Source organism: Rattus norvegicus, chromosome 14 (genome assembly GCF_036323735.1).
Source record: "Rattus norvegicus strain BN/NHsdMcwi chromosome 14, GRCr8, whole genome shotgun sequence".
Classification (NCBI taxonomy): Eukaryota; Metazoa; Chordata; class Mammalia; order Rodentia; family Muridae; genus Rattus; species Rattus norvegicus.
The window spans coordinates 104,538,192-104,563,223 of NC_086032.1; the positions used below are offsets into that span (position 1 = coordinate 104,538,192).

The 25,032-nt window shown below is 39.2% G+C and overlaps 1 protein-coding gene across 3 annotated transcripts in view; it reads right to left on the minus strand.

The window, feature by feature from the left end:
• Vrk2 (VRK serine/threonine kinase 2) overlaps positions 1-25,032 on the minus strand; it is a 120,735-nt gene that overhangs the window by 23,377 nt on the left and 72,326 nt on the right. For all 3 annotated transcript variants that reach the window (NM_001401405.1, XM_039092235.2, XM_063273410.1), the window contains one exon: positions 4,024-4,156. In NM_001401405.1, the coding sequence (NP_001388334.1) occupies positions 4,024-4,156 (133 nt within the window). The remainder of the gene's footprint in view (positions 1-4,023; positions 4,157-25,032) is intronic.

Here is a 25,032-nt window from a genome sequence, read left to right on the forward strand (position 1 = left end):
TGTACTTGCCACTCAGTTTGAGGACCTGAGCTTGACCCCTGGTACCCACATGGTGAAGGAAAGAATCAAATCTGTCAAGCTGTTGTCTAATTTCTACACCTGTGCCACAGTACCCCACCCACCCAAAATAAATGTAATAAAAATTCAAATGTAAAAAAAGGACAGATGTCACATGGAAACAATGACTTCATTGTCTTTCCATGTTAACTAGAGACTATACATTATATACATATACAAAGACTATATTCATATATATATAAAATCAAATTCACCTAGAAATTATATTAACAGTATAGTTTTCTGACTTTTGGGAAATATAGGGCATGCCAATATTTAATGGTATTGCTTAATATCGGGTAATAGAAACATGTTTGGCCCTTTGACTTAGTGGTAGAATCTACGTTGTGGGCCCCATGCCATCTCACCAGCTTATTACATGAAAAGACGTTCTCAGTTTCCTTCACGGGTATTTTGTAAGTCAGAGTCCTGAACCAGAATGAAACTATGCAAGAAGCAGCGCAAGACTTGGATTTCCTGGCAAAAATATTTTTAAAGCATGTCGCATATTTTGCTTCTTTTGAGACTGGATATCTTATACAACCAGACATTTAAAATGCAATTTGGAAATCATATTTTATGATCATCGATGATGTCAAATCAGAATAGGTATTACATACTCAGCCCAGGTCTGACGTGTTTAAGAAAGCTCACTCTGTTAAATGCAGTCTGTCTCTAGAGAAATTAGGTATTGACTGCATGCCCCAGTGAGTAGAAAAATCTACAAAAATCCATATTACACATTGATCCAAATATTGCTTCTTAACATTACTAAGAATGCAACAAATTCTAAAGCAGTGTGTTTGACACACATATAATTCTCTTTAATTATCTTGCAACAAGAACAAAGTATGTCAGTGCTCGTACATGCTAGTTTTTATGGAGCGAGAAATTAATAATGAAGAACAAGCTTAATGTCCTTACTCTAGTTTTACACTGAATGAAGCAAGTCAGCGGCAGAAAGTACCCTGAGGTCACACAGAGTACTGAGTTTGGCAGAGCACCTGGCATGTCTAAAAGTCACAGCGTTCATCAGGACTCCTGGGAACCTTCTCTTCCCATCCATTCAGAAGAATGGATCCTTCCATCCCATCTTGGTATGTCCCTCCGCACACCTTCTGGGGTTTAGTGAGTTACTTAGTAGCACACCTGGTCCTTTCTTTTTCTCCTTCTATCTACACGCCTGCTACAAGAACAAGGAGTAGAAAACATGGAGGAAGAGGACCAAATGGATCATTACACACTATGTGCTCAGTGCCTAGATAAGCACCAGGGGAGTCCGGGAGGTCAGTAGGCAGCCTGCCCATTGCGAACACACTCCTTCCTAACTACTACGGGTTTGTTTCATCACAACTCTCCTTGTTTCCTGATGCTTTCTTTTGCAGTGCTTGCTCCCCTGGACTGAATTAGGAAAATATTTTTTCTGATACTAAACCACATAGTGGCTTTATTAATAGTTAACATATGAATATTTATAGATATGATTTTCTCTATTTACATACAAGATTTGAACACTTTTGTTCTTGTTTCTAAATATGGCTAAATTATTAGTTCATTTCTAACAAAATTCTAAGCTGAAATACTTTATTTTGCAAAATTCAATGGAAAATATTAGGAATACTGTTAATACCTGTGAGAATATCCAATCTTCCATTTTTATACCAGAACCAATACACATACATTTAGCAAATACATGAATATATATCAACATACACGTAGACATATGGGGACATACAGATATGTATTTATACAAATGTTAACATGCTAAATACATGAAAGAAATCTATTGTTTCATAGGAAAGCTGGATCATCTGTGATGAAATGAATACTCATTCAAGCACAAGACTTCTCTGTAAATATCAAAATAGTTCGCCTGTCTCTTTTCTGAAGATTTCTTTCTGGATGCAGCACCATGTCTATGATTGTGCTAAGCCAAATCTTCTCCCCAAGACCCAGAGTGGTGAAATCTATGTGTACCAAGTAATACATACCATGGAAGAGGAAAGTTTGAGAACAGAGCAGAAATTGTATTAAATATTTTATGAAGACAATACAAAAAGTACTATGCAAAATTGACTACAGGACACTCAGAAATACTGAGCTTCAAGCTTTGGTTAAAACAACAGACAAACCACTCTTCTTCTCCTTCTATGGTTAAGTAGTCCCTTCCACAGAATCAGCATTAGAACATTAGTAACAATACTTTAGAATCTGTGTGCTGAGTTTCCAGGCACAATGCTAGGTAAGGAGTCTGTTTGTATCTCTGAAAAGTCTATTTTATATCACAACTAAGTCTGGCAAAAGTTCTTCTACTCATTGAGAATGAGAGAACAAGGTTACAATGCACTGTTGCCTGGGCTGCAGATGACTTAGTGGTTAAGAACATTTACTGCTCTTTCAGAGGACATAGGTTTGGTTCCCAATGTGCTGAACTCTAGTTCCCAGCAATCTAATGCCATTTTCTGACCTTTGTGGGCACCAGGTATGCATGTGATGCACACAGTTACATGCAGGCCAAACTCATATACATAAAATAAATAATTCTAAATAAATTGCTTTAAAAAGTATCTCTATTAATCATCACTTTGTTTCCACCTTTTGTAATTTAACCAAAGCCAAGTAACATTTTACCTTCAGGTGTTAACTACATCATTAACAATGTAACTGATGAAATCTACACAATACTGATCATTCCTTTTCTCTACTTGAGACATGTTATGATTTCTTTTACTTTGTTGCAGAGTATGAAAGCCAACTTGTAATTCGGAAACTGTCTGGACAATCTTCTAAGAAGGTGGCTCACAGTCAACACACTGGCTCCACCTTCTTCCTTACAAGACTGTGGGTTTTAATTGCTTGGGAAAATGATCAACACCCTCTGTATTACATGGTCAATGGTCCTTTTAATAGGAAAGGCAATAATATACAGTTGTTTGCACCAACTAAAACTCGTTAGAAAGTATTAGTTTAGGGGAAGAGTTCAACAACCATTACCAGTACAAATGTCTAATTGATGTTCAGTGAAGATGATTTCTTTCAGAGCTGTTTAAAAATTATCTGTTTGCATTACCGTATCTGACAATACTTTTATAAACAAAGTTTGCAAAGAATATAATTTTGAAAGCCAAAGTTTTTTAATAATCGCCATTTTTTTTCACTAGCATAACATTAGAATTGACTTTTTGTCTTGCTGACAGAGCAACTAAGGAAGTACAGTTGCACTGAGCATATTGATTGTGAGCCAGGCAGCCATCAGTGGGACTCGGCACCATATATTTTCAATATTGACCTCCTACTTCCTTTTCCATGGCTTTCTGGGTTGGCTATTGGATTTGGACTGCACAGTAATAAACAGCTAAGGTTTAATTAATGGTAAATGAATACAAGACATAGGTTATGACTTTAACTAATTAGGGAATTGTTGAATTAAGTCTGCCTTGGAATGCAAGGCAGTACAATCAATATCCAATAAAAGGGCTATGTATGTAATTTACCTGCAAATGTGTTTCCAATACCATCAAAGTGAGTTTAAATAAGTAAGATCTATGAAAGGCGACTGGGAGAGATTTCCCAAGTTAACACTTTGGGGGTTCAGAAGATACTGCTGTTGTTGAGAGAATGTCTCTTTCGAGGCTCTGAGAAGAACACGAAGCAAACAGGATAATAATGACAACCCCTGCCTCTGATGCCCCCTCAGCACAGCCGAGCAGCCTCACATACAGACCTGTGACTTCTCACTCTGAGGAGTATTAGACTTGGCTCTGTTGTCGAGAGCCACAGGCTCTGTCTGGTCACATGGTTTCTGTCAGGTATTTACTGAGATAACAGGGCTTCTCACAAAAAATCTTACCAAGGTGCTCACCCTTTAGCCTGAGCATGCAATGGTCATCTCGGGTAGTAGCTTCTGCACTCTCAACCCAATCACTGTTCTGAAATAAAAATATAAACCAGAAAAGAGTGTCCTACCGACTCCTTTGTGTGCATCCAAACTTGTAAATTCTAGTGTCCCGTTATGGCCCTTTCGGGGATCTTCGTGATACTGTTTGTGGTTCCCGTTGGGACAATATCTGTAGGAAAGTCCGTAGTCTGCAAGATAAACCTGGAAGGGATGGAGAAGCCAGTGAGCAACACTCTGCTTTCTGAAGACATGCCCTTTATAATTACGTCTAAAGAGACTTGTAAGTTGTAGGCCAGTGAGGTGGCTCAGGGCGAGGCACTCGGCACTCGGCACTAAGCCTAAAGGTATCTGGGACCAACGTGGAACTCACGTAGCAAAAGGAGATGATCGCCTTCTGCAAGTTGTCTTCTAACCTCCTGACCTCCAGACACGCATGTGTCCAAGCACGCAAGCACACGCATGCACACATGCGTGCACACACGCACGCACAACCACATGCACCACAAAATAATCAATGAATTATACAGTTTAAGTATGTTTTAAGTAGGAACTTGAAGGTTAAGAGGAAGCTCAGATTCAGATCGATGCTTCAGTAAGCCACATGGCAGCTGAAACGTGCACTGGGAAGCAAGACAAGAAACTCTGTAGCTTAAACTCTGGCTCCTCCTCTGCGCAGACTGAATCTTGCTCCTAACTGCCTTCTTCTCAGGTAGCCATCTGGATTCCAGAGACCACCACATACTCTCTTCACCTCTTTCCACACAGGTTACGAGGTTCTGCCTTTGAAGACACCCTCTTCTGATATAAAAGGAAGAACAGAAAGAAGAGGACAGATGGAAGGAGAGAACAGGAGAGCCACGGGCGCCCTCCAAACTCATGGAAGCCTAAATTAGTCCCTCTCCAGCCGAGCTCCCATTCAGGGTGAAGTGTGACTGAGCTTAAATCATATGAAAGGAAAAACAACAGGTACATAGTAGTTTTCACTTTAAGCAAACAGATATTCCCCTGGAAACTCATGACTGGCAAGGGGGAGTTCACTTGTACTAAGACGCCCAGTAAATCATAACCTGGATAAATGAATGAACTAAAAATCAAAACATCCCTGCACTGGGCGAGCCTGTCTCAAAAGTCCACTTCCGTTGCTGCCTGGCCAAAGCAGGTCCCACACAGTGTGCTCCAGCTCTAGGCAGCTAAGGCTCTACTTTTGGTCTCCTTTGCACCTGATGCTGTCAGACTTTAAATGCTCTGTTTTGCACTTCGGTGAGTGAACTAGGGGCATCTGTGGTGAGTCTCCTGAAGCACTTTGCATGGGAAGTACCTTGCTCTCCACAAGGGACAGCTCTCCATGCACAACTCAGGAGCGTCTCCACTCTTACTGAAGCCTGAGTCCATACTTAGTCTTCCTGGGAAATCTCACCCTGACAATGGTAGATCCCCTAAACCACAAGGCAGTTTATCAGGGTCTACTTGTGTCCCTGGGAATTTGCTATTTTCACAACACACAAAAGCATTTCTCTTTTCTTTGTATTTAGAAGTTGAACAGACCTAGGGGAGGAGGCAGGACAAACTGGACACACTTTATACTCTTTTCTACAGCCTTCTGCTGGACTTGAATCGGCAGCACACAGACAGAATGAGCCAGCTTACGTACAGTGGATCAGGGGTCAAGATAAGTTTTGGGAATTACAAACTTAAGAGAAAAACGCATATTTTGGGGTCCTTGCTAACTGGGAAAGGCTAGTACTGTTGCTCATTAAACCATTCAATTTTCCCTAAAAGGACTTTATTTTAAGGTCTTTCTGGAGAATCAGAATATGGGATGCATGAGGTTAGGTCTCTGTGCAAAACAAACTTCTAGTAGCTGGTGAAGTTGAGATTTGAACTTCCATCCATTTGACCAGAAGCTGAGATTTTGCCATTGGCTACACACAAAAGAAAGGAAGAGGAAGTGGGCCCATACATAGATCTGGAGAAAACACCTGCTCTGAGAACAATAACGGCCTGTGAATTTTCTGATCAAGAGGAGCTTACATCCATCATAGAAACTCAGAGAAGAAGCAACATTTAAGGGTGGAGAAGATACACTTCTAGAGATGAAAACAAAGGAACAACACAGGAAGGAAAGCCAGAGAGGGCCTGCGCCTGTATGTGCTGGCATCAGAGAGGTCAGTGGAATCAACACAGGCCAAAAGGCTTGGAGTATTTTAAAGAGACTTTGAAGGCTGTTCTAAGAAACTAGGGCACAAGTAACTGAAAACCTCTGGCAAGGAACAGCATCAGAAGCATTGGCAGTAGGCTAAATGGGAAAGAGAAGCAGAAAGTGTAAACAAAAGGCATGAGAGGTAGCTGTCTGTATTCTCATGCTAATTATGTTCCCCTAAAACCTGTTTACAGTGTCCTGCACTTAAGACAGTTGTTTATGATTGGTAAATAAAGATGCCAACAGCCAGTGGATGGGTAGGGCAGGCAGAGGTGGGACTTTTAGGATTCCTGGGCAAGGGACACAGGAGGGGGAAAGAGAGATCCACCATCCCTGGGAAGGAGGAGAGACAACACACCTAAGAGATGTAGAAGACAGAGAGCAAAGCGGTCATGAAGATGCCAGGAATGCAGCCCAAGAGAGCTGCACATCTGGGTCCAGGGCAGTCAAGTTGGAATGTAGGTTTCAGTAAGCAATAACTCAAGAATATCGGAGGTAGGCAGTTTAGCCACGTGGAGGTTAGGAAGCGGCCCAACCACTGGGCCATTTTAGACATACAAATCGTAAAGGCTGTGTGAGTCTCTCATTCATGAATATAAAGCTCTGGGGTGGGCAGCAGGAACGTGGGGTCGGCTCAGTAGCAGTGCAGCGACAGTGGGAGGCAGGGCAGGCTTCTCAGATGAAACCTAGGGAAGTGGCCAGTTGTCATCGTACGTGGGAGGAGTCAGGAGAAGCTCGGGATGGCTCAATAGGTGATAGGTGTCAATTGCTAGGAGGGGCCTTGAGGAAGGAAAGATCTGGAAAACAATCACTTCTGTACCAAAAGCAGACTAACCAATTACTGAAGGACACCTCTGTTCATTCAGCTCTGGGTTCTGCCACCAGGGTAGGAGTGAGTGATAGACCGAGCACAGGGGAAAAAAGCATAAGCTTCCTTTCCCGCTAAGGGTGAAGTCTTCAAGCAATGAGAAACTTTGAGTATAAATGAGCGATTCCTCAAAAAAAAGAAAGTTCAGCTTTCAGTTCATAGGACTCAAGACGCAGAGTCAAGGACATGAGCTCTGGACTCTACTCCACCAGTCTGAGGCCATTTCTACCTCCTGGGCCTGCCTGTGTTCTAGCCAAATTACTTGGCTTCTTTTGAATTTCAGTTTAATCATCCATGAAATAAGGATAGTATCTCCTTCAAAGTGATACTCTAAGGATAAAGTTATTTAAACATAGAAATCTTACACCAGCGCCCATTACAGAGTAACTACTTGGAATAATATCTGATCAGCACACACGCCATCGTTCATTAACATGAATATTTACAGAACAAATAAATCAGGTGGTTCTTGTTGTCTTTATAAAAACCATAAACATGTTACTTTCGAGACAGTCTTCCAAGGCTTCCTGGAAGATAAGCGGGCCACACCCTCTACTCTGTGTTGGTGGCCCAAGCATCCCATCCTTGCACACGGGCATCTCCTTGTGCTCACGTAAGCTTCCGTCTATGCATTTTTGTCTCTCAAGTCTCCCAAAATCCTACTGGGATAGGGCCCTCCATATTCTATTTATTCCTATTAAGGGCTTTATATCATTTCAATCCCCATATTTAAATGAGGTATCAATCACATGTATTAGAAATGGAACACCATCTGTTTTTGAGGGGATACCTTTAATCTAAAACAATTCCTAGTATTTCTCTTTGCAAACAAACTGATCATTCTTTCTATAAGATAATCACCTTTCCATATTCCAGAACTTCAGAAGAAACCAAAAACCAAAAACCAAAAAAACAAAAAAACAAAAAACACCCAAAAAGTGTATCTTCAATGCAATCATAATAATAAGGTAAATGCTTTTTGTTTTTTGAAGATACACATATATGTAAATATTTGGGTAAAATGCCAAAGTACCATAATTTACTTTTAATATACTTCTGCCAAAAAATAAATTTTAAAATGTTACCAATAAAATTAACTTGTATATGAAGATCTCTATTTGTCAGTATGCCTTACATTTTTCCAAACAAAGTTTAAAAATATGTACCTCCTTAGACATGAAATTCCAGATTTAATATTTCTCTGAGTCTTTACACTGGACAGTATATTTCATAAATTATTAATTTAAAATATGGACATAGGTTGCTAAATTTACATTATTATATTTTTATTATCAATATTTCCTACACACTGCTACTCTCTAAAACTAATAAGATACTAATAGTCCATATTTAGAACATTGCTATTTCTGTACCTTAAATGTATAGTCTTAACTTTGCTCTTAATATGCAACGGTGAGAATAATCTTGAAGAATAGGAATACCAGTAAGCTACAAACGCATTTGATTACTTAAACAATTTAAAATACTTCACTAAATAACTGAGTTCAAATAACCAGTGGTACTAACACATTATAAAAGTTAAGTGTAAATTAAATTTGGGGCTGATTTTGATTTCATTTGAGAAATCTAATGAAAGACTCCCAAAGTACCTTTGAGAAAAATCTAGATATAAAGCAAGAAGGCAATGTGACTAACGTTCTAAAGAATAACACTTGCTGTCTGTCATGTTTTAAGACTCATATACTGACATGTTACATACCTGGGAGGGTCATCCTCCAGACTCAGTAGACAGCATTGGATAGAAACACATAGAGCACAATGGGCAGGGAGTTTCATATTCCTTTTACATACTCCTGGTACTGAATGAGGCTGCAAATACTGTATCAAAACTGGCTTCACACCTTGGCTCATCAACAATGTTTTTCTTGAAGACTTACAGGAAAGAACTATCAACACGACTGCTATGGGAAATGAAGAGAAAGGATGGAAGACCAACCCGTAACCTTCCCAGTTCAGGAAGGATAACAACACAGCACACAGGAAATGAGTGCTCTCAGTGTTAAAACACATTCGGAGCGAATGGAAATCAATCGTGGTATCAGGGTCCATCAAAATCAGCAGGGAAGCTGTCACATAAACAAGGACACACCAAGCTCCTGAAAGAAAGATTTCACCCCTGATCAGAAAAGGGGTATCTTTCAAGATAGAAGTGGAACAGCTGCACCAGTGCCAGTGAAATTGCTAACTCCCTCACGTGATACTGGAGACTACAGCGGGATGGATATTCCTCAAAACCAGCACGGAGCAGCATCACTCCAGACAGTGCCGGTAGAAGTTATTACAACAACGTTGGCATACTCTTTTCTGAACAGTAGATCCGCATGCATATGCCTCGGTCCTGAGGACCAACCAGGCAATCAATGGCTTGCCATAGTCTACAATCAGGAAGGTTTTATAAACACCTTTAAAAAAGGTTAGGAAATCCAAGATATTGATATGCAGAAAATACAGATGAACAATTCCATTTTACTATGCACATGACATAATGCTAGTGCATAATAAATGTTCACCACATTGGCTAAAACTTCTTTAACATCATTTCTAAGGATGTCTCTTCTCTAAGTACCTGTTTCTCAATATAATTTATTTTAAAATAATTTATAATTTAGAAATTAATTAAACCAACACAAAAGAGAAATCATATTTTCTGCACTGAATATAATATTACCAGTGAAGGATTTCTTAATTTTTTTGTCTAAATAGACATAATTTCACAAAACTCTCATGTTTAAATGGAGATAGCCTGAGTAAAATATCCAGGAGGATAACACCACCACCGTACTGTCAAGAAACTATAAGGTACATGTTCAAAAGACTAAGTATTGTAAGTTCATCTAAACTGATATTAAGTACTGATTCAAGTTTTTAAAGTTTTAAACATGAAGAGAGTACTACTGCCCATAAGTCCTTGAACAATGTATTGGGGAAGCACCAGCAGGCACTCAAAAGATGTCTAGGAAATGCTGGCACATAGGCGAGCATCTAGAATGGTCTAAGATATGTCATAGTAAGAGCAAGCATGAGGATAAGTGGAAGAACATACAAATGACATACTTTCTAAAAAAAATGAATGCTACTAAAACATAAGAGTAGCAGGAGAACAATCAAAGGGAGCCACACATACACACTGGATATGTATTGCACAGAAATAACAAAGAGTCACAAACAATGCCCATGCCACTGACACAGACAGCCTTCCAGCTACCCTTTCCAAAACAAACGTGAAAGGGGAAAGGTGGGGTGGCAGGGGGGTGGACGGTGGAAACAACATAGTAACAGAAAGGAAATAATAACTGAAGTAAAAGAAATTAAAAAGCCTTAAGACAGCACAACAAAGAGCACTACATAAATCTAAAAAACTATACTGATGAACTCTAGAAAACTACTTTATAAGGCCAAAATTAATAAGCATATATAAAACGACACAACTAGAGATAAAGAGCTTAAGCAACCAATTCCATATAATGAACATACAGAACAGTAAGCAAATAGACTGAACCAGAAAATAAATTCCCCCTCACCACGTAGTAATCAAAACACAAAATGTACAGAACATAAAAAGATTATTAAAAGTTGCAAGGGTAGAAGGGCAAGTAACATATAATGGCAGACCTATTAGAATTACACCTGACTTCTCAAAAAGTTTATCCAGAAGGGCCTGGACAGATGTTCTGCAAACTCAAAGGGACTTCAGATGCCAGCTGACACTACTATACCCAGCAAAACTTTCAATCACCATAGATGGAAAAATGAGACATTCTACCATATAACTGAAGTTAAGCAATCTCTACCTACAAATCCAGCCCTGCATAAAGTACGAGAAGGAAACCCCTAACCAAGAGGTTAAGTACATTTTAAAAAACACAAGGAATAAATACTCAAGCAAAATAAAAAGGCAGGAAAACACAGACAGTACCACTACCACCACCAACAAAATAACAGGAATCAAGAATCATTGATCATTGGTATCTCTCAACATCAGAGGTCTAAATATCCTTTAAAAAAACAAAACAAAACTGCAGACTAAGAGACGGGATGTGAAAAGAGAATACATCCTTCTGCTGCATTCAAGAAAAAAACACACATATTCCAAGCAAACAGACTAAGAAGCAAGCTGGTGTACCTACCCATTTTAATATCTGACAAAATAGACTTCAAACAACTAGTTAGGAGAGATTAAAGACACTACATTGTAGCTTTGATTTTTGTTTTCAAAACATACTTTTAATAAGGGTTCTTAAATGCTTTAACCTCCCTTCTAGCCCACCAGCCACTAGGGGTAGTGGAAAAGAAAGGATATTAGGATACGGGGAAAGTGGACCTATTTAGAAATTGTTTTTTGGAGCAAATACAATCTGCATGTCAGGAAATCAGCAGTTCAGTTCACAGGAATCAGCAGCAGCAGCTAGATCCACCTGCAAACACATCACAAATACACCAACAGTCCAGTTCAGTAGTGTTGGGATAGCAAACACAAACACCAGCAGAAATAGCCAGGCCCCCGCTGAATCAGCATGAGTCAGCCAAGACCAGTACGGACACCAGGAGAAGTTCTCTGCTGCGACTGTCTCGATGAAGATCAGCAAAGTCTAACGAACAACTACAAAGCTAGCTATTCAAGCCCCGTCACTGTCTGTTGAGTCCTATTTATACTTCCAAATATCCCACAGTTCTTGCCTCACCACGTGAGTCTGTCTTAGCAGAACTCCAAGTGAGTCTGTATCAGCTGACATCATTCTGCCAATTGGTCTGGGTCTGTGGAAGCAGCAAAAAGCACGCAGAACACCATCAACAGTTTATTGGTATGTTTCTTTCTGTGGAGTAACCACAGGTGGAAATCAGCAACACAAAGTAAGGCAAACCAATACATGTGTGTTGTTAGCAAAGAAAGGCAGAGCAAAGCAAGCCAATGCTCGAGCTCCCGCTGTCTGTGGGTCATTCTTATATTCCTTCGTCATATGTCCTTTTGTGTGTTTGCTTTAGAAAAACACCCTTCATCTGTGTCCACTTCAAGAAAACACTTTTTCACATGTCTGTCCCAGCAAAACACCATCCAACACAACTGACTTTCTAAAGAAACCCAAAGTTTTCACTTCACTACATATTCATCAAAAGAAAAATCCACCAAAGATAACACATTGCAATAATTTCATCTATGTACCAAACACAAGAGTGCCCAAATTTTGAGAAAAACAAAACAAAACAAAACATGACAATAGCTTATGTCATATAATGACATGATGACATTTATACACTTATTGTGGAGACTTCAATAACCCACTCTCACCAATAGACAGACATCTAGACAAAACCTAAAGAAATAAATGGTGAAACTAACTGACTTTATGAACTAAATGAACTTAGAAGATATTTATAGAACATTTTACCCAAATGCAAAAGAATATACCTTCGCAGCATCTTATAGAACTTTTTCCAAAGCTGACCACGTACTCAGACGCAAAGCAAATCTCAACAGATACAAGAAACTTGGAGATAGTATTCTCTTATATTTTTGGTTGTGAGCCTTTAACGGCTGAGCCATCTCTCCAGCCCATTCTACATTCTATCTGTCTACCACAAATAAAAGCAGACCATCAACAACAACAGAAACAACAGGAAGTTTACAAACTCATAAAAACTGAACAGCTCTCGACTGAAGTAAAAACTGATCAAGACAGAAATTAAAGACTTTTTAGAATTGAATGAAAACAAATATATAACAAATCCAAACTTACACAGCATAGCGGCTTCTAAGAGGCAAGTTCATAGCACCAATTGCCTACATGAAACAATTGGATAAATCTCATGCTATCAACTTAACACTACACTGGAAAGCTCTGTAAAAAAAGAAAAGAACCACAAAACCCCAAAGGAGTAAGTAGACTACAAGAAATAATAAAACTCAGAAATAAAAAACAACACAGAATTATCAAAATAGAGCTGGCTATTTGAGAAAATTAGTAAGAATGACAAACCTTTATCCAAATTAACTAAGGTAGGAGAGAGAATATCCAAATAAAATTAAATGAAAAGGGGGATATAACAGCAGACACTGAGGAAACCTAGAGAATAGAAACATACTTTAAAAACCTGTACTCCTCCAAATGCATGGTTTTAGCACAAAAACAGACGTGTTGATCCATTGATCAAATTAAAGACCCAAATATAAATCTACACACAAATGTATACCTGATATTTTTTTATAAAGAAGACAAAAATACACACTGAAAAAAGCCAGCATCTTCAAAAAATGGTGCTGGTCAAACTAGATGTTTCATTTAAAAGAATCCACCTAATTTTCACCCTGCACAAAACCCAACTCCAGAATCCTGGATCTGTACACCATTCCCAGGGCAAAAATTCTGCCTGCATCCTTGGAAGCCTGCTACCACTAAGAACAATCAGGTGAGATTTCCACACTCTAATCCCTGCCCACAGACAAGTACAAAGTCTCCCAGCAAGCATAGTAGCCCTTCTGTACTCCAACTTCTGTTCCACATCTCTACCAACAATCCTGGAGGCCTGCACCCATCAGGGACACTAACTTTGCCTGCATCCCTGGAGGCCTGCTGCCACACAGGACCACCAGCTCTACCTGTAATCCCAGAGACCTACTGCATTCAGGGACAACCAGGTCTGCCAACACCAGGGACAATGAGATGGCTGAAGTCTACCTTAAGAACACAACTAACAAAAACCAGGGCCATATGGCACCACCTGAAAGCCATCTATCTTACCACCGTATATATCCTAATACACCTGAAGAACAAGAAAATGACCTTAAATCTAATCTTACGACGATGATCGAGGCTTTCCAAAGGGAAACAGATAAATCTGTTAAAAAATACAGCAAAAATACAATCAAACAGGTAGAGGCCTTTAAAGAGGAAATTAATAAATGCAAAGAAATGCAGGAAAATACAATTAAATTGTGAAAGGAATGAATGCAACTATTCAAGACCTGAAGATGGAAATAGAAGCAATTTAAAAAATAACATAAATGGAGACAATACTAGAGATGGAAAACCTAGGAAACAGAACAGGAACTCCAGACTCAAGCATCACCAACAAAATACAAGGCATGGAAGAGAGTATCTCTGGCTTAGAAGAAATTCATACATCAGTCAAAGAAAATGCAAAATCTAAAAAGTTTCTTGCAGAAAACATTCAGGAAATTTGGGACACTATGGAAAAGACCAAACCAAAGAATAACAGAAGGAGAAGAGTCCCAGTTCAAAGGCCAGAAAATATCTTCAATAATATAAACATCAAAAAAAAAAAAAAAAGTTCCCCTAAGGAAAGAGATAACTATGAACACACAAGAAGCCCACAGAACACCAAATAGATTGGATCAGAAGAGAAAATCCTCTTTCCACACAATAATCAATGAACTAAATTAGAGAACAAAGAATGAATATTAACAACTGCAAGGGAAACAGGAGTAACATATAAAGGCAAACCTCTCAGGATTATACTTGCTTTCTCAAATAAGATTCTAAAAGCCATGAGGGCCTAGGCAGATGTCTTACAGATCCTAAGAGCACAGATGTCAGGCCTGAACTACTACTATACCCAGAAAAGTTATTAATCATCACAGATGGAAAAGACAAGATAGTCCATGACAAAACCAAACACACACACACACACAGACACACACACACACACACACACACACACACACACACACACCACCACCACCATCAAACACCAAATTAATAGGAATTAACAATCATTAGTCATTAATATTGCTCATCATCAATGGCCTCAACTTCCCAATAAAAACACACAGGCTAAAAGAATGGATCCATAAACAGAATCCACCATTCTACTGCATACAAGAAACACACATCAGCAAACAAGATGGTCATTACCTCAGAAAAAAGGGATAGCAAAAAGTTTTCCAAGCAAATGAACCCAAGACATGAGTGAGTAGCCATTCTAATATTTAATAAAATAGGCTTTCAACCAAAACTAACCCAAAGAGATGAGAGAAGATGCTTCATACTTATCAAAAGAAAAATCCACCAAGATGATGTCTCAATTCTGAATATCTATGCCCCAAATTCAAGAGTACAACATTTGTAAAAGAAACATTACTGGTGGCTATAGAGATGGCTCAGCCATTAAGAGCACTGACTGCTCTTCCTGAGGTCCTGAGTTCAATTCCCAGCAACCACATGGTGGCTCACAACCATCTGTAAGGGGATCTGATGCCCTCTTCTGGTGGGTCTGAAGAAAGTTACAGTGTACTCACACACATAAAATAAATATTTTTTTGAAAGGCAGAAAAAACATTATTAAGGCTTCAATCACACATTGAACCCCACATATTAATAGTGAGAGACTGTAACATGACTATTCATATAAACAGAAATTAAACAGAAAAATAATGAAACGAACATACATTATAAATCAAATGGATCTAAACAATGACTACAGAACATTTACCTAAACACAAAAGAACATTCCTTCTTCTCAGCATTTCATGGAACCTTCTCAAAAAATGAATCTCAAAACATCAATTACAAAGCAAGCGTCAACCAGCAGAAGACTGAAATAACCCCTTATGTGCCTATTATGGGATCACCATAAATTCAAGCCGGACAACAGAAACCACAGAAACCCTACGAACTCCTGGAAACTGAACGACTCTCTACCCAATGACTACTGGGACGAGGAAGAAATAAAGACATCAGAAACCTTTTACGAATTCAGTCAAAATGAAGCACAATACACACAAAGTCATGGGACACAACGAAAGTGGTGCTTAGGGGAATGTTCTGAACACCAAGTGCCTCCATAAAAGAACTGAAGAGATCTCATAGTACTGACTTAACAGCACACATGAAAGCTCTAGAACAAAAAGAAGCAGACACACCTAAGAGGAGTAAATGGCAGGAAATAAACTCAGGGCTGAAATCAATAAATTAGAGACATGGGAACAATACAGAGAATCGAGGAAACCAAGATTAGATTATTTGAGAAAAATTCACAAGATAGACAAACACTTGGACAAATTAAGAAAAAAGCAGAGAGACAATATCCAAATTAACAAAATCAGAAATGAAAAGGGGACCATAACAACAGACACTGAGGAAACTTTAAAAATCATTAGGTCTTACTTCAAAAGCCTGTACGCAATAAGTTTGGAAATTTTAAATGAAATGGATGATTTTCTGGATAGATTCTACCTATCAAAGTTAAATCACGATCAGGTAAACAATCTAAATAGTAATATTATATTTACAAAATTGAAAAAGGCCGGGACCAGATGGTTTTAGCACAGATTTTCCTGGACATTGGACATTCAAAAAAGAGCTAATACCAATATCCTTCAAACTACTCCATCAATAGAAACAAAAGGAACATGCCAAACTCATTCTATGAGTCCACAGTCACCCTAATAACTAAATCACACAGACTCAAACAAGAAAGAGAATTACAGACAAATTTCCATTATGAATATTGATGCAAAAACTCAATAAAATATTCGCTAACTGAATCCAAGAGCATATCATAAACAACATCCACCATGATCAAGTGGACTGCAGCAATGATTCAATATATGAAAATCCATCAACGTAATCCACCACATAAACAAACTGAAAAAAAAAAGAAACAAAACAAAAAACACGATCACTTTCATGCAAAAGTCTTAGACAAAATTCAACACCCCTTCATGTTAAAAGTCTAGGAGAGATACAGGTGCATACCTAAATACGATGAAGGCAATATACAGCAAGCCAACAGTTAAATGCAGAGAAACTTAAAGCAACTCCACGAAAATCAGGAACAAGGCAAGGCTGCCCACTCCCTCCACTTCTATTCAATATGATACTTGAATTAAGGCAACTAAAGGAGATCAATGAGATACAAATTGGAAAAGAAGTCAAAATACCACTATTTACAGATGATATGATAGTATATATACGTGACCCAAAAAATTCTACCAGAGAACTCCTGCAGTTGATAAACACCTTCAACAAAGTGGCTGGATATAAAATTAACTAAGAAAAAAAAATCAGTAGCCTTCATTTATGCGAATGATAAATGGGCCAAGCAAGAACTCAGGAAAACAAGACCCTTCACAATAGCCACAAATAATATAAAATATCTTGGTGTAACTCTAGCCAAGCAAATGAAGTTCCTGCATGACAAGACCTCAAGTCTCTGAAAAAAGAAATTGAATAAGATATCAGAAGACAGAAAGATCTCCCATGCTCATGGATCAGTAGGATTCCCATAGTAAAATTGGCCATGCTACCAAAAGCAATCTATAGACAGATTCAATGCAATTACAATCAAATTTTCAACACAATTCTTTGCATATCTTGAGAGAAAAACTCCCAACTTCATATGGAAGAACAAACAGAAAAAAGAAAAGAAAAAGGAAGAAAGAAAGAAAGAAAGAAAGAAAGAAAGAAAGGAAGGAAGGAAGGAAGGAAGAATGAAAACAGGATAGCTAAAACAATCCTGTAAAATAGAATTTCTAGAAGTATCACTGTGACTTCAAGCAGTACTACAGAGCAACAGTAATAAAAAGTGCATGGTATTGGTAGAGAAACAGGTTGATCAATGGAATCGAACAGAAAGCCCAGACATAAACCTGCACACTAATAGACACCTGACTTTTGACAAAGAAACCAAAACTATATAATGGAAAAAGAAAGCATCTCCAAGACTTGGTGCTGGTCTGACTGGATGTCTACATGTACACAAATGCAAACGGATCCTTATTTAGTACCCTGCATAAAACTCAAGTCCAAGTGGATCAAAGACAGCGACATTTAACTGAGTACACTAAATCTAATTGAAGAGAAAGTGGGGAATAACCTTGAACGTATTAGTACAGGAGACAAATTCCTGAACAGAATGGGAATAGCTCAGGCACTAAGATCAACAATTAATAAATGGAACCTCAGGAAACTGAAAAGCTTCTATAAGGCAAAGGATGCTCTCAATAGAACAAAACAGCAGTCTACGGAATGAGTAAAAGATATTACCAGCCATACCCTCACCAGAGGGCTAATATCCAAAATATATAAAGAACACAAGAAGTTAAGCACTAACAAACCAAAAATTCCAGTTAGAAAAATGGGTAGAGAGCTAAACAGAGAATCCTCAACAAACATTTGTTCAATGTTCAATGTCCTTAGTAATCAGGAAAATGCAAATCAAAACGACTCTGAGAGGCCACTTTACTGCCATCAGAAGGTTAAGATAAAAAACACAGGTGAAGGCCGGTGCTGGCGAGGAAGCTGAGCAAGGGGAACACTCCTCCATTGCTGCTGGGATTGCAAACTGGTACAACCACTCTGGAAATCAGTTTAGCAATTCCTCAGAAAAATTGGGAATAGTTTCACCTCAAGACTCAGCTATATCAATCTTGGGCACATACCCAAAAGATGTTCCACCATACCACAAGGATACTTGTTCCACTATGTTCACAGCAGTTTAATTTATAATATCCAGAAAGTGGAAAGAACCTAGATGTTCTTCTGAACATCTGGAGAAAGGATGATGAAAATGTGGTTTATTTACACAAGAATACTAGTCATCTGTTTACAAGAAGGACATCATGAAATTTGCAGGCAGAGGGATGGAGCTAGAAAATGTCATCCTGAATGGTGTATCCCAGACCCAAAAAGACATGCACTGGTGAGTCATGTGACTCACTTGCAAGTGGATACCAGCCATAATGTACTGGGGACCCACACTGCAATCCACAGACACAAGTAAGCTACGCTTACTTACTACAAGGAGGGACATGAATCTCATTCACAAGGGGAATAAAACAGTCACTGGGGGTGAGGGGAGGGAGGGAGGCAGACAGGAAAGAGAACAAACAGGGCTGGAGGGGGCGTGGGGTGTGTTCAGTTGTGGGGAGAGACCGGGAGAGAGAGAGACAGAGAGAGAAGGGAGATTGGCTGCTGGTGGAGGAGAGGGCTGCGTTTCTAGGACCTGGCAGAGATTTGTGATGGTGAGGGCTGCAGGGAGTCTATGTGGGTGATTCTAACCCATGGTAACCAGGTGAGGTTACCATCCAAAGTCTGATTTGACTTAAGGCCCATTCTATGAACTGGAACCCATACCTCCAACATTGCTTGGGAACCAAGAACCAGACACTAGATAGTCCAGAGACCTAGGGTAAAACCAACCACTACTGATTTGAAAAAGTAAGTACCAAGGTTTCCATGACTGTGGCAACTCTTATAAAAGAAACTTTGAATTGGGGCTGGCTTATAGTTTCGGAGGTCTAGTCCATTATGTTCATGGTAAGAAATATGGCAGTGTTCAAGAAAACATGGTGCTAGATAAGTAGCTGAGATCCAACATCTGGATTTATTTGTAGGCATCAGGAAGAGAGAGGCACTGGCCCTGACATAAAGGCTTTTACAAACCTCAAAACCCACCTCCAACAGTGTCTCAACAAGGCCACACCTCCTACGAATCTTTTCAAATAGTACTATTTCCTGATAAGCAGCATCAAATCTGTGAGTCTGTGGCGGCCATCACCACATCACTCTTGAGTTATATACTAAGAATACTTCATTCTCACAAGGGGACATGCTCAACTCTGCTTATTGCTGCTTTATTAATAATGGCCAGAAATTAGAAACAACCTAATTGTCCCTCGGCAGAAGAATAGGTAAAATTGGTACATTTACACAATAGAGTACTACTTATCATTAGAAAAAAAATGATCTCATGAAATTTGCAGGCAAATTAATGGAACTAGGAAAAAAATTATCCCGAGCAAGGTATCCCAGGCCCAGAGAAGCAAATATTATATTAAGACATATTAGCCAATATGTCATTGGTAATAAAGCTACAGAAAAGTGATCTCCTTAGGGAAAAAACAGAAGAGATAACTATGGAAGGGTTGGGGGGCTGGAACGGGAGGATCAAGGGACAAAATATGGGAGGGATGGCCAAAATGAAGAGACATTTGCGGTGTATCATGGAAACCTAATACAGTAAAAACTTCTTAAAATATACATACACATGATGGTGATCTACATGAAATTGCCAAATAACAGAAGATACTGAGTACCAACTGGCCATCTCTTGTCACCAAATGTAGCTTACAGTAATGAGTTTGGGTTTTATCTAATTTAATTGTTGGCCAAAAATGTCCCATAAAAATCTCAAAACAACCCAGGCTGTCGACCAGACAATAAGCTGCCCTTCACAAACTGACTTTAAGACCACATTGCTGGAAACAACATCTACACAATTCACTGAACATGGAAAATTCAAGTTGGTGCCTGCAGAGTCTTCACAGTCTGTTACAGGAAGGTAGTCTGCATACTACCAAAGAGAAATGTAAACCCTAAGCCAGCAACAAAACCTTTGGTCTACAATAGTGTACCGCCTGCAAAATACGCGAGTTCAATGTTGACACAAAGATTGTGCGGGTAACCAAACAATATCTGATTTGACTTAGCCACTCCATGATCCCAACACCGCTTGGGAACCAAGAACAGGACACAAGATAGACCAGCAGGGGTAAAGCCAACCACTACTGATTAAAAAAAAATTAAAAAAGTAGTGAAAAATGACTCCTAATGATGTTCTGCTCTACTCAGACCAGTGTCTTCTTAGCCACCACCAGAGAAGCTTCCTCATCCAGCAGATGGGAAAAAGTACAGAGACCCACAGCCAGGTATTACGCAGAGAGCGAGAGACGTTGGAACTTTTAGCTCTAAATAAGTTGTCTCCACCAAATCTCTACCCTCAGAGTTCAGGTAACCCTGCTGAAGAGAAGGTGGAAAGATTGTAAAAGCCAAAGGGGATGGAAGACACCAAGAAAAAAAGTCCTCTAACCAGAGCAAAGCTCTTACGAACTCCAGCGAGGAAGGCAGCATGCACGGGGCCTGCATGGGTCTGCAGCAGGTCCTCTGCATACATATTATGGAACCTTCTTTAGAGGTTTTATGGAACACCCTCGTGTGCAAATGAGTGGGTCTCTGACTCTTGTGCTTCTCCCTGGACATCTTCTGTTGGTTTGTCTTGTTCAAGTTTAGTGGAACAGTTTTTGTTACATACGATAATTTTCACTTAGTTATATTTTATGATTATCTCTTAGTATCCTGTATTTTTGTAGTAAGAGACAGAAAGGGAGTAGATCTGGATGCATGGGAGGTGGGAAGAAACTCGGAGGAGCAGAGAGGGAAACTATAAACAGGATGCATTACATGAGAGATGAATCAATAAAAGGGGAAAAATAAAGAAAACACAAAAATATCCATAAAAGTTGACCGATTACCTAACTTATTAAACATGCACATAGGACCCCTGCACACATTCACACATCTACACACAGAGCCTTAATCCTAAAGGCAGCATCGCATCTGGCAAGATGGCAGCTCAGGAATTTCCACTAGGGTCGTAGAGTCGCTGCTGCTTGTCCTGTACTGGAGATGTACTAAGCAGTATAGCAGTCAAATTCATCAGAGACGTTAGAGTGGGAAAGTTATTGATTTGAGTATGATCAACCAGTTTCTTAAGAAAATCTTAGAAACTGCAGAGATGGCTCAGCTGGAAAGAGAACGTGTTTCCCTGGCAGAGGACCTGGGTTTGCTCCTCAGCACAACATGGAGGCTCTCAACCATCCACAGCCTCAGTTCCAGAGGCCGGAGCAGTCTCTCCTACTCTCTGTAGACACTGTGTATACATACATATGTATACATATGATATACGAGCTGGCAACTGACCCACACATGAAAAACAAAAACAAATAAATCTTCAAGGAAAGAAAACAGAGAATCATTACTAAACCTATGTCAAGCAACTAAAGAATTAGTGAATCAAAGCACTTTAAACTGTTCTGTATGATTCAAAACCTTCAGACACGGGTAAATTAGAAAGCCTAACAGTGGAGTAAAAGCACACTGATAGTGACAATAAAAATTACAAAGCTGGGGCTGGAGAGATGGCTTAGTGGTTAAGAGCACTGACTGCTCTTCCAGAGGTCCTGAGTTCAAATCCCAGCAACCACATGGTGGCTCACAACCATCTGTAGTGGGATCGTGTCTGAAGATAGCTACACTGTATTCACGTCCATAATAATAAATTAATTAAACAAGTTATAAAGCTTTAAAAACTCCCGAGATGCAAATGCAAATCTGACAAAAATCTAAAACTTTCCTTCCTGTCATCATGCAAATGAATTTTAAATTTTATCAAAATTCCAATCAGAATATCAAACGTTTTCAGCTTATCTAGAAAAATGAGCACAGAAAGCATTAATAGGATGACACTGAGGAATGAAAACATAATAAAAAGAAAATCCATAAAGCAAGAGGCAAGAAGAAGGCTGAAGGGACTGTCATGTCAACCTGCCCCTGAAGCCCACTGTAAAGCCTGAGGAATCGATGCACCAACATTGTTCATGGTACTGAACATAGGCACAAAAACACCAGTCGGATTCAACAGACAAAACCAAGTATTAAGACAAAATACTGTGGTCAGCAGTGTTTTTGTTTGTTTGTTTTTGTTTGTCTGTCACTTTGTATTTCAGAAAAACTTACAACCTAAACAAGGTGAAGGTAGGTTCTATCTCTTTCCATGTAGAAGAGTAAATCCTAACTGACAATCAAACTATGCAATAAAACTCTTGTAAACAAGTTCACTAGAGCACAAAACCTTACTAAACAAAAGGCTGATCCACTTGCCTACATATTAATGATCCTCTGCACAGATATAAAACGCCCAAAGCACAGCTTGAGCACTGAAGACAAATTGAAAAGTCAAGCATGTTGAATCATCCCTGTGACCGAGCATTCTGGATCTGGAGCAGATGGACGAGGAGTTCAAGGCCAGCTTTATCTACAGGAGCAAATTCAAGGCCAATCAGAGCTACTTTAGATGATATCTAAAAACACAAACAGGTAAACTATAAGAAAATAAGATGTAAATTATGGAGCAACAAAGGGGCTTGAACAGTTCATATCAAAAATGATGCCCAATGGAGGAGAAAAGCAAAATAAATAAGGATTTTTTAAAAATGGATAAATGGCAAGAACAGAAATTCAACAAAATATAAATATTTAAATAAGCCTTTTTGGTTTTAGAAAGGATGAGAGGAAGAATGGCTATATTGACACCCTGCCTTAGTTAGGGTTTCTACTGCTTACTAAGAAAAGTATTTAACTGGGGCTGGATTATAGCTCAGAGGCTTAACCCCTTATCTCATGGCAGGAAGCAGCATGCAGGCAGACATGGTGCTGGAGAAGGAGCTGAGAGTTCTACATCTGGATTGGTGGATAGCAAGAAGAGAATATGAGACACTGGCCTGTCTTCAGCTTCTGAAACCTCAAAGTCTGCCTCTGTGACACACTTCCTCTAACAAGGCTATACCTACTCCAACAAGGCCGCACCTCCTAATAGTACCATTCCGTATACCATTCTTATTCAGACCACTACATGTCCCTCCTACACAGTAATAAACCTGAAGGCCATAAATTTTGGGGGTTTTAAACATGTGACATGAGACTATGCTCTTCAAAAGAACCACAAGTGTGTGAGCATTACAAGCACTCAGGCTACCCCAAACTACAACACTGAGTAGGCAATCACAAGTGGCCACAGAAGCTCAGGCAGAACCTGAACCTGAAGATTCAAAAGGAAGAAAACCACAGAAATCTTTCCAGGCACTCCCTGAGGGAGGACAGGAAACGGAATCACTCCCAGAACTCAAATAGGTGTAGATGCTCAACTCCTGCCTAGCACATGTGGTGAATACTGGGGGAATTGTGTAGAAAGCAGGGAGAACCATCTGAACCCAGGCTAAAGAGTGACTGACAATAAGCCTCACAGTGGACAGCCTATTCCCAAAACTGTAATAAACATGCACAGTGAGAAAAAGACCAAAAGGTAAAAAAGAAAGACAATTCCAAAATCAAAAGAAGTTGCGACAGTTACATCAACAAAAACAGACTTCCAAGTAAAGATGAGACAATAGATAAAGAAGCTGTAAAAATGTATATGCACCCAGTGCACAGAAACAAAATCCAGATGAGGGTTTAAGAGAGAAGAATAATTCACGACTTTCGTATTCTTCATTGTAGAGATACTGAAAATTGCAACAACACTAGGCCAGTTTTATCTAATTGACATTTATTAAACATTCTATCCCAAACCATTTAGCAGAATATATATTATTTTCAAGCACTTATGAAACACTCCAAAGGTGGCCTATATCTTTACAAATAAAGTAATTGTCAACGAATTTTAAAATACCAAAATCATAAAATGTAATCCTCCAACTAAAACAGAATTAAGATTCTGCTAACCTCCAGCAAGGGCAGCAGAGATAGCTCGGTGGTTAAGAACACTTGTTGCTCTCTGAGTGGACACAGGTTCCATTCTCAGCACCAGACAGTGGCCTGACGCTGACCAGAGCTCTACTTCTAGGAACTCTGATAGCTTCCTCTGACCGAAGGCAGTACTAAGCACATAGGTGGGGTGTGGACACGCATGAAAAACAAAATAGTCATACACATAAAGTGAAAATAGCATATCCTTTAGAAATGTTTCCAAGAAGAGAAACTGTCTATGGTACAGGTGGGAGGGTTGGCTCCGCAGTTAAAAGCACCCGCTTGCAGAAGATCTGAGCTCTGCTCCCGCGCCCACATCAGATAACTCACATCTCTAATTCCAGCTCTGGAGCATCAGACATCCTGCGACGGCTTCTACAGGCAACTGCACTCACAGCACATAGATATATACATATATATGTAGACACATAATTTAAATAGAAGAATCTATGAAAGAGAAAGATTTAAAAGCACCCAAATATCTGAAAATTAAACATAATCTCACATATGTAAATTTAAAAACAGCAAACCTCAAGGAAAGTAAGAAAATATCTTGAAGTTAATAAAAATAAAAGCAAGCAAAGGGAGCATGGGGATGTTCATCCTTTCCAAGGTTATCCCACAGTATCAGAATAGCAGTGGCTTCAAAGACAGCTATACTACAAAC